The following is a 14,491-nucleotide window of genomic DNA, read 5'->3' as shown; positions in this document are numbered from 1 at the left end:
ACACGCGAGCCACGTGTCATCACAGGGAGAGGGCTCAACGGGTCAAAGGTCATAGGGAGGCAAGATGAGGTGCAGGGCGAGCCGATTGTTGAGTGACGGAATTCTTAAGGAGGTGAGTCGAGACGAGTGGACTGGGTTTGCTGAAGTGTTTGTGTAACCTTCTGACCTCAGGGACGACTCATTGTCTGTGCCGTTTGCTCCAGTTGTTGTGTGTGTGTGTGTGAGACAGTGCCCCACACTGAGACTTGGCTGACTTTCATTCAAACATTTATGTCTTCAACCAGGAATGATGACGCATCAGTGCACTCATTTTAAAGGATTAGTGCTGTTTATGAGCCGTTTCTGCTCCGTCAGCAGTTTTTTTTTTCTTTGTACTTGGCGCATGGAGCGAGTTTGACTCAAGTGTGCGATTGTATCCGCCTGTTGTTACTGACATCTGCGCTGCACGATGGAGTGGCTCGGCGCAGCGACACGAAGTCAGATGTTCGGCCAGTCATTTGGGAGCCTCGCTCCTCCATAAGGTGGCTCGGCATTAATGGCGCACAGATGGCGCTGGTATGTCCACAACTTAAACCACATGTGCTCACAAACAGGCTGTCGTCAGCGGGAGTCATCGCCAACTTTTAGGAAGGAAGATACAAAGCCACGTCGCACAGATACAACAGGACTTGCTCGCTACGATATCGTGGCCCCGTTCGATGCTTTTAATTCAACTTTTTCTGATACATTTTCCACCACAGGAAGCTGCGGAATGGACACAGATAAAACTGCACCTCAGTGTGGACCGAGTCCGCAGGTCACCATCAGGGTGAAGCGACGACTGAAAGACAGAGACTGAGAGGTGCAACAAATCCAAATCCATCCAGTCTGGGGCCTGGTTTTAACAACAACAGCAACAAAATAAACAATAGAACAGAATTGTTTAGTGTCTGGTCGTTTGCAAGGCCTTTGGAAAAGGGTTCCAGTGAGGGAACGTTTGGTGGTGAAGCTCTGTTCTCTTCAACACTGAGGTGTCGTCGCTCCAAATATCAACATGCATGCAAGGTTACTCGGCTGGATTCAGCTCCTGTTCCTTCAGCTTGACACGTCTGACTGAAATGTTTTGAGCCGTTTTCATCTCAGAGCTGTTGCTATTGAACATTTGTATTTGGTGATGGACATTGGGACTGAAAGAAGCTGACATTTCAAAGTATATCCAGGGTCTCGTCGTAATACCACATCAGTCATCTGTCAGACCCTTTTGTATCCAGCGCCTTCTGACAGGAACACAGTGGAGTTAGAGGTGTGACTCCATTGGTCTGCACCTCCAGCTCACGTCCCGATTCATCCAACGCACTGACGCACACCCAGGGAAGCCCAGACGAGGAGGCAGCCTGGGAATGCTGAAGGGGGAGATGTGGAAAGTTGCAGCTTCAGGGCAAGACAGACCACAGCGAAGAATGCTCCTGTCTTTGTAGGAGAGCGAGCGAGAGAGAGAGAGAGAGCAACTGAAGAGCTGAGAGGAGGTGCAGGAAAGGAAGAAGGAGGGATCTCAGGCTGCAGCGTGGCTCTGTGTCTCAATGAAAGACGCTCTCTCTCCGCCTGTCTGTGTGCATGGACCCTGCCTGCTGCAGCACACGTGCAGAGCAAACAGAGCAGGCCTTTCCCAACTTCACGCTGGGAGCAAACATTTTATACAAGCTTCGCTGAAGCCGCAGGACGACTCTCTTCGCCGGCTGCTGTGACGACAGCATCATGCCAGTCCTTTCCTTTTGGCCTCGTCTTGGATGATTTTTCTCGCTCGCCTGGTTGGCACCGCTGCTCCCGGCTGTCATGGAGAGTCTGGAGTAGCTGGGGATCGGACTGTTTCCAGACTGCTCTTGTGAAATGATTGATGGTGGAGTGAGAGAGAGCTGAAGCACACGCTCCAGGTTGCAGGCAGGTGAGATGTTTGTGTGATCCAAACAGCCAAGCCTCAGCTGACATACAGTCCAGTCAAACCTAGCGTGACACAAAGGTGGAAGATGGACTATTTTCCTCCTCTTCTATGATCCATACATTAAAATAATATATAAAAATTTCTTATCAGAGGCAGGCTTCACTAAAACATGACCAGAAAGAGGCTTGACTTGAGGGGCTGCCACTGGAGGAGCAGTTTCCACCGTCTAGCGCTTTCCATCGTCCTTGTCGCTGTCCTCCTGGCCTGGAGGGGGAGCTGCCATCCCCAGTGTTTGGATTACAAGCCTCCGTTCGAACCCCGGGAGCCACTGGTCTTCTGCAAAGAGTACTCCAAGTTTGGCTGCTGTGATCTGGACAAGGACAATGAGATATCCAGTCGGTTTTACGGCATCATGGATCACTTTGACCATTCAGGCTTCTTCACCTGCGGGAAGTACATTCGAAGCATCCTCTGCCAGGTGAGACCTTTGTGGGAACCACCGTGTACCTGATCCATTTTCATTTCAACTTACGAGTCAGGGTTTTTTTTGTGTTGCATAGGTTGCATCTAATGTCCACAGCATTTCCATGTCATGGACCCGACCCCCACGTTTCATCTCATTTTGCTGAGTTATCACAGTTCCGACCCTTGAAAACCCACTAAAGCATCAACATTTTTTCCCTTTGAGAATAAGTTTCACGTTTGAAAATATAAAAGTCTGGGCCTGTTTTCTCTAGAATCGGATACAAGTCGACCTGAGAGGAAAGTGGGCCACATATGTTCAGTGACGACGACAGTGTCCTTATTTCCAGTGACCACTCGGTGGCGCTCTCTGCTCTAAAATCTTTGCACTTGAACAACCATTTTAATGAAACTTCATTTCAATTTTAAACCAGCAGCGCCACCTATTGAGCTCCAAACATAAGGACACTGTTTCATGAAGCCTCACTGGCCCATCACTAGATATTTTCATCCAAATTTTGCCATTCAGTTTGATCTCTACTCTTCGGGGCCTTTCACACTGCAGACTGTGTGACTCACTGTGCTACTTCACACCTCTTCCTTCGCAGTCGTCCCAGTTTCTTCAGAACGTAAGTGGTTATAGAGCAACTAATTCCAATGAGGACCGTAGTCAAATGTCACGTCATGTCCGCTCCCCGAAGCAGACTGGACTCCGGGGACGAAGTTCATACCTTGGATTTCGTTCATCCAAAAGGCATTTGACCTGAGCCGTTTTGTAGAAAGCCCCTGAGATCCCAGACATTCAGACCAGAGCTGCTGCTTCAAACAGACCGTGATACGGCAAGTCATGACTGGTCAATAAAGGTCTTGCCAAAGGAAAAAAACAAAAAAGGAAATATAGTTTTTTTCACGCACAGTTTTTTTGCACTGCCTTGACTGTAAAGCTAACAGGCGAACATGTGACCTCAGCCTTGTCTCTCATTGGTCTCCCTTGTTGATCCCACAAACAAATGAGCGTCTGACTGACAGCTTCAATAAAGCGCTTCAAACTCCAAGAGTCACTGAAGATAGCAACTGAGTTTAGTTAGTTTAGCTCAGACCATATGTGACAGACAGACAGCAGCTGACCCTGCCAAACATCTGATGGAGAGGTGGGACCCAGAACACAGAGTATCTGGCAGCATCTGATGGGCTTCTGAAGCCTGGTGTCAAAAGCCTGAAAATGAGGACACAGATTCACGTCTCAATCATATTTTGCCACCTTGACAAACGTCTAAAAAGAACCATGTTTAAGTAGCAAAGCTGTGTGTTGAGTTGCCATGACAACCGGTTTTGCAAGCATTTTTGTCGCGAGCCGTGATTTATTGGAGCTCTAAAGGAGCGGAGTGAAGCCGCCCTGTTGCGATGGCAGAGAGAAGGGTCCGGTCAGAAGGAAGCAAGGCTCAGGCTTCAGGTTTGTCGGCGTAAAGAAACTCGCTCACATCTTTCCTCCTAAACAATGAGTCATCAGCATTCAGCTCCGGTTAAGTACCTCACAGCGCGCCTGTTATTTAAGCTTCAGTAATAACAGCTTCTCTCTGAGTCAGCACTTTCGCTCAATCCGACGCCGACTTGGCACGAGTCACTGAATTCACTAAGACTGAGATGTTTAGCTTCCGTGAGTGAAGGAGGGATGATGGGACGCTTGCATCAGGAGCTATGTAAAGACAGTGACAAATGTTGGTCTGCTTAAATGCAGGTTTCTATCACTGGAATTACGGATCGCATGGTTCCTCTGAAGACGTGTGGGCTGTACTCGCTGCCTAATGACAGAGCTGCAGTGTTGAAGCAGCACTCACTTCACTCAACCTCATCGTGGAAACATATAGCATGTAAAAATAACCCTGAACTCACAGCACAATAAGATGAACTGAGCATCCTAAACTTCATTGCTGCTGCCCTTATAGTCACAACAGCAAACTTGGACTGAGACTTCCTTTAATTCTAACCGGAAATACTCAAAACAAAGCAGTCCGTTTTTACACAATCGTCTATAAGACATTGTCTTCCAATGACTTTCATTCTAAACTGAAAAAAAGTTTAATTTGATTGTATTTTAGTTATGTATTTTATTATCGTAACTTTTCTGTAACTACATATGTTTGTTTATATAAAATATTTTTGTAAATCTTTTGAATACATTTGCTTATTTTATTTTATTTTAATTTATGCTTCTCATATATTTTTCATTGAATAGAAAAGTATTTACCTATTTACAACTTGTGAAAAAAAAACAATATTTATTTTGCACCACTGTGTTAGGTCAAAATTCTGCGCTAAAATGTTCTATTAAAAAGCTGCTGATATGGAGGCCAACAATATGCTCTCATGTGTCAGTGGCCACCCTTGGCTCAGAGGAAGACCCCACTGGTCAGAATCCTCAGGAAGCCCATCACACTGGAGCCTCTGTTCCAGCTGCTCCACTGGAGCCTTTTGGCAGGAAAACAGTGAGTGAATGAAAGATAAAGAGAGACAGAGAAAGAGAGAGATTGTGTCCAGTGGAACGATCATCTCCCGACAGAACCAAATAACCATTTCCTCCCTGCTGAACAGGACGTATTAGATTTCTGCAGTGATACTGTACTGGTCAAACACTGAGGGAGCCGTGAAGAACAAACACTGAGGGAGTCGTGAAGAAGGAAAGGCGACTTGAAGGAAGTGATGTCACACACACACCAGTGCATCAGGTCAAAGAAAAGATTTCCTCCGAGTCCGAGAAGAGCACGGCGCCTCCTCCACCCTGGCCTCCACCACGCTGGGTGTGGTGGACCAAGCGGTTGTGACATAATGACTGACTGGACCTTCCCAGCTCTCATTTAGACCAGACAGCACCGTGAGGCACCAGCGGCCCGGTGGGCTAAATTCAACTGCTCGCTAAATATGGAGCTGCTTTGTTGACACGAGCAGATGCTGGCAAATTATCATTTGAATCGCTTCCGCCCCAAATAAACCTGCAGTCATTTCCCCATTCACTTAAAACGGCAGGGTGTGTTGGTGTTCCAAGAAACTAGCAGCACGACAACGTTCAGTCTGTAGTGAAACAAAGCAGAAATACCATCCAGTTACCCTGCTATTATTTGAGCCCACTACGTTAAAAAAAGCACAACAGAGGATGAAACTAAACATCATTTTGGGGTCATGAAAGCAGGTCACTGGTATTGCAGGATACTCAGATATGGACCGTCGAAACACATGGCAAATGCCTCACGTCTGGAAAACACTGCAAAGTGATTTTTGATACTGGATATAAAGGTTTCAGGCAGGGAGGCAATCGGAGTGCACATGGATTTTGATGTGCTCGTGTGAACAGATGCGACTGCTGATGGTCACACTGACGCGTTTCTTTGGCTTCTGTTACCGTTTCCACTGAATATATCTTCATATCCTTTAACTAAAGAGTGTGAGGTGAAGTACAAGCCATTGTTTTCTTCCTCTGGGCAGGAGTGTTCTCCATATGCCGCTCACCTCTTTGATGCTGAAGATGCCAACACTCCCATGAGGGTCCTTCCAGGTCTGTGTGGTTCCTACTGCAGCGACTACTGGCACCAGTGTCGCTACACTCTCAGCCTCCTGATGGAAAATCTCGTGGGGCCACAGCACTTGGCAAACTTCACTGCGAGTATTGAAGACGACCAGAGGAGGTTCTGTGACTTTCTGGAGCTGAAGGACAAGCAGTACTGCTACCCTAACGTTCTCACCAATACAGGTGAGTTTTCCCACCATAAACCACACTCAACAAACAATGCTCACTTATTGTAAACACACTAAAAGGAGCAGCATGTTGTTGTTGTTTTTTATTTTATGATTTGCAAAAGGACTGAAGAAAAGCTATAAAATAAATAAATAAAATCTATTATAAAATAATAAAATAAAAATTATTTTAGGTGTTGAGGGAAAGAAATTCCAAAATTAAAAGACTGGAAAAACAAAAATAATTGTAATAAATAAACTAACAATTGCCTGGGATGAGAAAAAAAGTATACAATTTAATTATAATATTTAAAAAAAAACTGCAGAAATGATGTGTGAAAAAGGAAGAGCAATAAAAAAAAATACAAAATGCCAATATAATATGATACAACTGTGCTTACACAAAGAAGGATTTCAGAAGTAAATAAACGTGCATCAATACACCAAACAGTTATAAAACAATGATACAAAAAATCTGGAATATTTCAAGACGTTCATGGTCATATTTCCATACCGGCCTCACTGGGGGCCCCTGGGCCCAACTCCATTATGAAAGCTTGGCTTGCTGCGATCACTCAGACTCCAGACAGGCGCGGGCTGTCATTGAGTCCCCGCATCATTACACCAAAGTACGGTCAGGGAAATGGCCCATAAGTCCCTGACTGTCTGACGCTGATGTGTCTGTAGCAGCCCAGAATACTGGGGTTTGACCAGGAGCACAGAGGAGTCTCGGCTCACCTTGTCTGGCGCACACGTCAGCAGAAAACTTCAGATGATGATACTGTGTGTATCACTCCTCCTCTGTTCCTTGCTCCGCCCGCAGAGCTGAACGCCAACCTGGGGTCCGTCCGTGCGGACCCTCAGGGCTGCCTGGAGTTGTGCCTACAGGAGGTGGCAAACGGACTCCGAAATCCAGTCGCCATGATTCATGCCGACGACGGAAGCCACCGATTCTTCGTGGCCGAGCAGCTCGGGTACGTTTGGGTGTACCTGGCCAACGGGTCCAGGATCGACAGGCCCTTCCTCAACCTGACCCAGGCCGTCCTCACGTCGCCCTGGACCGGAGACGAGAGGGGCTTCCTCTGCATCGCCCTTCACCCGAGGTCAGTCACAACAAGACCCCCTCAGGTGTGTCACGACCAATCACTCTTTCAACATCCACATCCTCTTTCCGCAGATTCTCCCAAGTCAGAAAAGCTTACGTTTATTACTCCGTCTCTGTGAAGAAGGAGGAGCGGATCCGAATCAGCGAGTTCACACTGTCGCCTCACGACGACAATCAGCTGGACCACTCTTCGGAGAGGTGAGCACGGCCGAGGCGGGAGGTCGCGCTCGATGACCTCCCCACTCTTTCCAGAACCATTCTGGAGGTGGTGGAACCAGCGTCCAACCATAACGGGGGGCAGCTTCTCTTCGGCCAGGACGGATACCTCTACATATTTATCGGTGACGGGGGGCGAGCCGGCGACCCTTTTGGCAAGTTTGGCAACGCACAGAACAAGTAAGACGACATGGTTGACCTCTGTTTCAGTCTCTCCTCGACCCTTTCACTGCTCCTTACAAGGCTCCTGTCAAACTATGAAGCTCACAATGTAGAAATGGTCCCTGGTTTTCTGCTGCAATACTAAACTTCACGGCTGCTGATGATTTACATTTTCATTTTATTGACCTATAAAGAGCAGGTTTAAGGGTTAGTTACAATTGTTTATTATTTCCCTCAATTCTTTTGTACTTTTGATTGTTTTCACACACACACACACACACTTTTTTCAGGTGCAAAAAATGGCATGTTCATTTTTGCATAAAGTTCTTACGATGAATGTATTTTTGCGTGTCTGACGCAACAGAGTTCACTTCAGATTAGGTGAGGTGTTGGTTTCTCTGGACGCTCGGGTTTCATCTCTTCCTAAAGAGGTGCTGCCCTGGGAAGGAGCGAGGAGCTGCCTGGCCAAGTCTAATATTGACATTACACCTTGTGGCCTGCAGCTCATTGGTATGTGGGGGAGAGAAGGAGCGAGAGCTGAAAATTGGGCTTTGGGGAGAAGTGGTTTGTTCACAGCCCGTGGAGAGAGAAGAAGGTCAAAGCCTCCTATCATTGCTACTGAGATATACCCCGATGATGTCGGGCCTTTATGATGGATTTGTTTTGAAGCCACATCCTTTTCCTCAATTGTTTCTGCTGGCTTTGGCAGGTCGGTGCTTCTCGGCAAAGTCCTGCGAGTCGATGTGAACAACAACGACGATGGCGCTCCGTACAGCATTCCCTCTGACAATCCCTTCCTGGGAGAGGAGGAGACACGACCAGGTGAGACCTCACTTGATGAGACTGACCGCACACATCTGAAACTGTGGCCCAAACCAAAGGTTCAAATGCCATCAATATGAATGTTCTTTGTTCAACAAACAGAAACACTTAGTCCCCAAATGCTGGAAAAATGAAGGCCATTTGCTGTTGAACCATTTGTGCAAAATAACCGGCGCATATTTAGTGTGGTGAGTCACAGAGGCACAGAGATAAGTGTGGTATTTTTCCAGAGGCAGAAAAATTAAAAATAGACATTTACTTTCATTTATTTTTATGAGTTCAGTGGTTGTTAATAGAATTCTGTGGCAAAAACTCAGCTTAGAACGTTGGTGTATTGTACAAGTCTTTACATTTAGATTTAAAATTTTTCTCCCCCTAACACTTGGTTTTGACCCCAACACTGAGTTTTGCGTGTCACGTGTCAGTGTGGTGTGTCCCTATACTCTTAAGACCGAGGGCACTCGCCTTCAAACCCAGGGAGCTCTGGAGCTGACTTGAAACCAAGTGGGAATATAAAGTGTGGAGAGATGTCCAGGAGACCAAAGGACTTGATTTCACAACAATGTTGGACAGGACAACAGGGACGTGTTAGTAGCCAGGACCACTCTTCCCTTTGTTGGCTCCGCCCATTTCTTCTCCGTTGGTTCACCAAATCAAGTGACATAATCAGTGCCGATGCAAGAGATTGCAGAAACGTTGGAGCTGGCATTTCCAAAACGTCTCCAACACTGGATATACAGGAAACAAAACACAGCACGGCAGCCAATGACACGCTGTCTTTACTCGTGACCTCATCAAGTGTCGTCACAGTTCTGAGGGACGTCAGTCACTTCACTTGGTCGTCGCAGGGAGCTTCACAGTGGAGGGCGCTTCACAGTGGTGGGAGCTTCACAGTGGAGGGAGCTTCACAGTGGAGGGAGCTTCACAGTGGAGGGAGCTTCACAGTGGAGGGAGCTTCACAGTGGAGGGAGCTTCATAGAGGAGGCAGCTTCATAGTGGAGGGAGCTTCATAGAGGAGGGAGCGTCATAGAGGAGGGAGCGTCATAGTGGAGGGAGCTCAGAACCAAGTGCTACTGTTAAGTGCTAGTGTTAGGGGGAGACATGGTGCACAGCCTTAGACTGAAACTGACAGTTCATCAGGATCTAGCTTGTTGCTCAGAGTGTAATGTATCATTTTCAACAACAACAAAAAACAAACATCATGAGCAAGTTCCCTCATGAGAGGTGCCGTCCTGCAGAGATCTATGCATACGGCGTGCGGAACATGTGGCGCTGCTCCATCGATCGAGGAGACCCCACGACAGGACTGGGACGTGGCAGGATGTTCTGCGGAGACGTCGGCCAGAACAAATACGAAGAGGTGGACCTGATTGTTAAAGGTACATTACACTCGCTCAAGCAACCCTTAAACACAGGGCGTAATGACAAGTCATAAAACACTGAGTCAGTTGATTCCTTAGAATTAAAGTCAATTACAGCAAAATGACTGCTTATGGCGGATTGTTCTCCGTTGGTTTTCTTCATGAGTCAAAGCTGCTGAGTCATCAGACACAACTGAAGGTCTGAATCAAGCCTGTTGTTGGGATCACACACTTAAAAATCTTATTTCTCTGTTGACAGGAGGGAACTATGGCTGGAGAGCCAAGGAAGGCTTCAGCTGCTACGATCGAAAACTGTGTCAGAACTCTTCTCTGGGTGAGGTCCATCGTGTGGACTGCTCTTTCATGCTCATTCAGATGGAAAACTCTGGCTTTTTTCTGCTTCCATCAGACGACATCTTGCCCATATTCGCCTACCCTCACAAACTGGGGAAGTCGGTGACTGGAGGCTACATCTACAGAGGCTGTCAGATGCCCAATCTTAACGGCCTCTACATATTTGGAGATTTCATGAGTGGGTGTGTTCCTCCCCTCCCCCCGACACATCCCATCAGAGCGATGAAACAATTCGCACCTGGACTTGCTAACAGGATTTGACTTCACTTCAGGCGTCTGATGTCACTGAAGGAGGACGCCACCACTGGAGAATGGCAGTACAATGAGATCTGTATGGGACGAGACCAGACGTGCAGATTCCCCAAACTTATCAACAGTTACTACAGATACATCATGTCCTTTGCTGAGGATGAGGCTGGTAATGACTTGATCAATGTGTTGCTTGGCTTTTCTCTGTCCTGGGTTTAACCGCGACGAACGTCCCACCAGGAGAGCTGTACTTCCTGGCCACTGGGGCGCCCAGCGCAAAAGCAAGAGCAGGAGTCATCTACAAGATCGTGGATCCCTCCAGGTATTTCACAAGATAGAACTGTGTCCTGATGGGTGGGAAGGAAAGGACAGGTCTGGGAAGCAAAGAGGAGAGGAAAGGAAAGAAAAGAGGAAACGAAAAGAAAGGAAAGAGGAAAGGAAAGGAACGGAAAGGAAAGAGGAAATGAAAAGAAAGGAAAGGAAAGGACTGGGAAGGAAAGGAAAGGGGGAAGAGGAAACGAAAGGAAAGCAAAGAGGGAAACAAATGGAAAGGAAAGGAAAGAAAAATAATGAAATAATTAAATATAATAAAACTGAATAAGATACATTTAAGAGCAAAGACATTCTAGCAACACTGTTTTGATACATCGCTCAAAACAACCATTTAGTTTTTTTAGTTTTTCTAAAACTTTTTGGATGTTTTAGATGTCGCTCCCAAATCAAACCCTGAATATACTGTCAATATGAATTAGAACAACCAACAGGCATCGATTCTTTTTATTTCTTTTAATCATATAATAATGTCTTTGAATGGTCCTCTAATGTGCCGTCAATAGGAACCAATTTTCTATTCCTATTCTCAGCAAGGAAAACTGTATTGGGAGTCGGGACTAAAAACAAGTCACATTTTTATATCTGATAACACATTTCAGTTGAATCTCGACACAAAAACTGAAAATGATTAGTTTTTGTGTTTTTTAAATGCCGTGACATTGACACTGAATTTGTCCTTTCTTCCAAAAAGGCGAGCGCCTCCTGGAAAATGCAGTGTCAAACCTTCCCCCGTCAAGATAAAGGGCAAACTCGTCCACTTCTACCCAAAAGAAGGTGAGAAACCAGACCATTCACTTCGGGCCATGGCGGTGAAAAACAAATGAAGCAGCGTTTCATTCATTGCATGTCATGGACTCCACTGCTAATTTGCCTAAGAGCATTTAAGCGATACTTGTGTTGTCGTTTTATGTTTGCAGAATATATAATCAACAAAAAACCCACAACCACGCCTGCGCCAACAACCACCACAAGAAAACCACCGCCGACAACAAAAACACCAAGAAAAGCTACACCGTCGCCGGCCGTGAAAAACCCCACCAAGAAACCTCCAGCAGCGGCCGCAACAACCACCAGGAAAACAGGGCAAACACGAAAAGCGCCGACAGTCAAGGCGCCGACAGTCAAAGCAGCGACTCCTGCACCCACCACTGGTAGGCGTGCTGCCGCGTCTGGTTACCAGACAGAGCCAAGTGTGTCTGTTGTCCAACCCACCGGGCAAGAGGTCCACACTTGGGCCCGTGGACGGGCCAACAGAGGCGCATCAGTCTGTCTTCTCTTTCTGCTCATTCCCATCTGTTATTCCATTCACATGATCTGAAACTATCTACATTTCAGTTGCTGCACTTTAACGGCTACATATCCTGCATATAGAGTAGTATATCGCCGAGTTGGCAGCTATTGTTGAACCTTTTTACGGTAAAAAAAAAAAAAAAAGCTGTTATTCAGAGACACTTTGAGGAAGGCAGCTGACCTCGACGTTGGTAGTATGTGTCGGAAATGTAGGGTTTTCATTTTAAGTTTTCACTAAGCCTGTGTTTCACTTCACTAGTATGGGTCAGATTAAGGCGGTTTCTTGGGCATCGCAGAGCTTCTAGTGTTGGGTTCTTTATTTCAGCTGCTGTTTACAATTATCCAACCCTTTGTTATTGTATTCATGTTTATTTTGTTTAGACTGATGTGTCTTCTGTTTAAATAGTTTATCAAGTTAAGACTCCAAAGTGTAATAACTGCACCACGACCCGTGGAATTCCTCTCCCTCCAAGCAAAAGCCAGAAGAAATGCACGAGTGACGTTAACACATTTTCATTCAAAGGAAATGCAGTTGTCAATATTTAAATCTCAAAGACAGTCGTGAAACGCCATCACAGGGGGAGCCAAATACGTGAAATAGAAAAGCACTCAGGGAGAGCAGACCTCCGTCAAGCAGCTCATTTCCTTTCAGGTCAGATCAGATGCCTTTATTAGTGCCACAGCAAAATAACAACAAAGACATTAAAGATGCACAACAAAGACATCCACAAAATATCAGCATACAAAAAAAGTTGTGGCTTTACCTGGATTTTTTCGTCCTTCACTTATTTCACATTCATAATTTAATGCCTTATTAGCATTTGAATTGTCATATGTGTCACATACACATCGAATCCAAAAGAATTTGAATTCGACTGTAAGACTGGACACGGGACGGAGGTGGACCCCAGATGCATCCCATTTCAAATCCATGACCATGTTTGAATCTTTGGCTGGTACAATGATTCATCACATTCAGGCTCTTATTTATATGTCAACATTTGCACTTATTTAACTGAATCTGGTATCATAATACTTGAAATTACCTTGGATCTTTTGTTGTTAATGTTATTCCTTCGATTGTTTGCCTTAAATAAAGAGCATAATTTAAAAATATAAATTGACCTGTCTGTGTTTCTTTGTTTCAGCCACCTATGTTTGAGTAAAGCGGGTTTGTCTCTCCCTTAGGTTATTACACAGCCGCCATGACAGTGGGCTCTTCCAGGAAGGCTCCTATGGCCACACCCGCTTCCTCCAGAAGACAAGGAAACCCCACCCAGCATCCACTAGCAGCTAACCCTTCTGCCGCCCAGCCAAGAGTGATGACCACCTCCAGACCATCGCCGACCACAAATCCAAAAAGCCATGACGCCACGGTGCGGCTGGGAGAGACGGACGCCGGAGAGGCCAACCAGGTGAATAAGAGACAGAGAGGAAGAGGGAGGAAGAGAGGGAAAGGAGGCCGGCGGATACATGCCGGCTCCGTTCGACTGGTGAGCGCAGATGGCTTAGTCGATCGAGGGAGAGTGGAGATATTCGTCCGAGGAGAGTGGGGGACGGTGTGTGACGACCTCTTCACCAGCAAGGCAGGCACTGTCGTGTGCAGACAGCTGGGCTTCACCACCGCGCTGGCGGTGATGAAGAGGGCGGCGCTGGGGGAGGCGGACAGCACCGTCAGGATCTTACTGGACGACGTGGAGTGTGAGGGGAGTGAGGCCTCGCTGCTGGCGTGCAAGAGATCCAAGGTCGGGAAGCACAACTGCGCTCACTCCGAGGATGTCGGAGTGATTTGTGGTTAGGACTGTGTCAAACAAAGTACAGCGAGGAGAAGAAGACGCCGAGCCACGGCACACCACTTCAGTCCCGGCTGGTCAGAACCATACTAATATTTAATATCCTCTTATTACATTCTGCAAAGCAAATCTCAAACCACAAAACCCAAGCACGAGACTTGCTCAAGGGCTTGGAGGCTGCTGGGTTTGGCTTCCTTGGCACGGCCTGGTGAGCTGCTCAATGGCTCCTCATTCGACTAACTCAAGGTCAGATCGAGATCCGGACTGATTCAGTGTCACCTCAAATCCCTGCTGTCCAGGTGAAACTGTGACTATTGACTTCAGGTGAAACCGTCGTGGGATACGCTCCAATAAAGAGCAGAGCTAATGCTCAAAAGCTAGCGCACAACAGGGATGAAACCATGTAAAGTACAGGAGCTATTTTGACTGAATCCATCGCAGCAAATACGATCAATGCACTTTACAAACAGGAAGTTAGAGAAATAAGTGATCAACGTACTTCACACTAGCTGTTTGAGGTTGATCTGAATGTAAAAGTTGATACAATACTGCTGGAACTCACGCTTAAACCTGTTTTTGAGGTTTACGTTTTCACGAGTTTTTGGACTGTTCACAACAGGCCTTTTCTCCAAGGTGGCTGTAGGATATATATTTTCATTTTGTTGTTGTTGAAAGAATTCAAACAAGTCAAGGAAAT

At 46.4% G+C, this 14,491-nt stretch overlaps 1 protein-coding gene across 2 annotated transcripts; it reads left to right on the top strand.

Moving 5' to 3' along the window:
• The first annotated feature begins 1,760 nt into the window (after window positions 1-1,760).
• Window positions 1,761-14,491, top strand: si:ch211-136a13.1 (HHIP-like protein 1). Of its 2 annotated transcripts, XM_053872946.1 has the most exons (14): window positions 1,761-2,396; window positions 5,861-6,125; window positions 6,933-7,212; window positions 7,287-7,412; window positions 7,467-7,610; window positions 8,302-8,414; window positions 9,653-9,793; window positions 10,035-10,109; window positions 10,185-10,311; window positions 10,402-10,547; window positions 10,619-10,700; window positions 11,403-11,485; window positions 11,629-11,862; window positions 13,190-14,491. In XM_053872946.1, the coding sequence occupies exons 1-14, from the start codon at window positions 2,088-2,090 to the stop codon at window positions 13,798-13,800; spliced, it is 2,736 nt and encodes a 911-aa protein (XP_053728921.1). In that variant the 5' UTR covers window positions 1,761-2,087; the 3' UTR covers window positions 13,801-14,491. The 2 variants fall into 2 exon arrangements, with proteins under 2 accessions (XP_053728921.1, XP_053728920.1); XM_053872945.1 differs by having other exon boundaries at window positions 10,035-10,311.

Source organism: Synchiropus splendidus, chromosome 8, assembly GCF_027744825.2.
Source record: "Synchiropus splendidus isolate RoL2022-P1 chromosome 8, RoL_Sspl_1.0, whole genome shotgun sequence".
In the NCBI taxonomy this organism is placed as follows: Eukaryota; Metazoa; Chordata; class Actinopteri; order Syngnathiformes; family Callionymidae; genus Synchiropus; species Synchiropus splendidus.
Note: the sequence above shows the minus strand (reverse complement) of the source record. Positions and strands in the feature narration are given on the sequence as shown.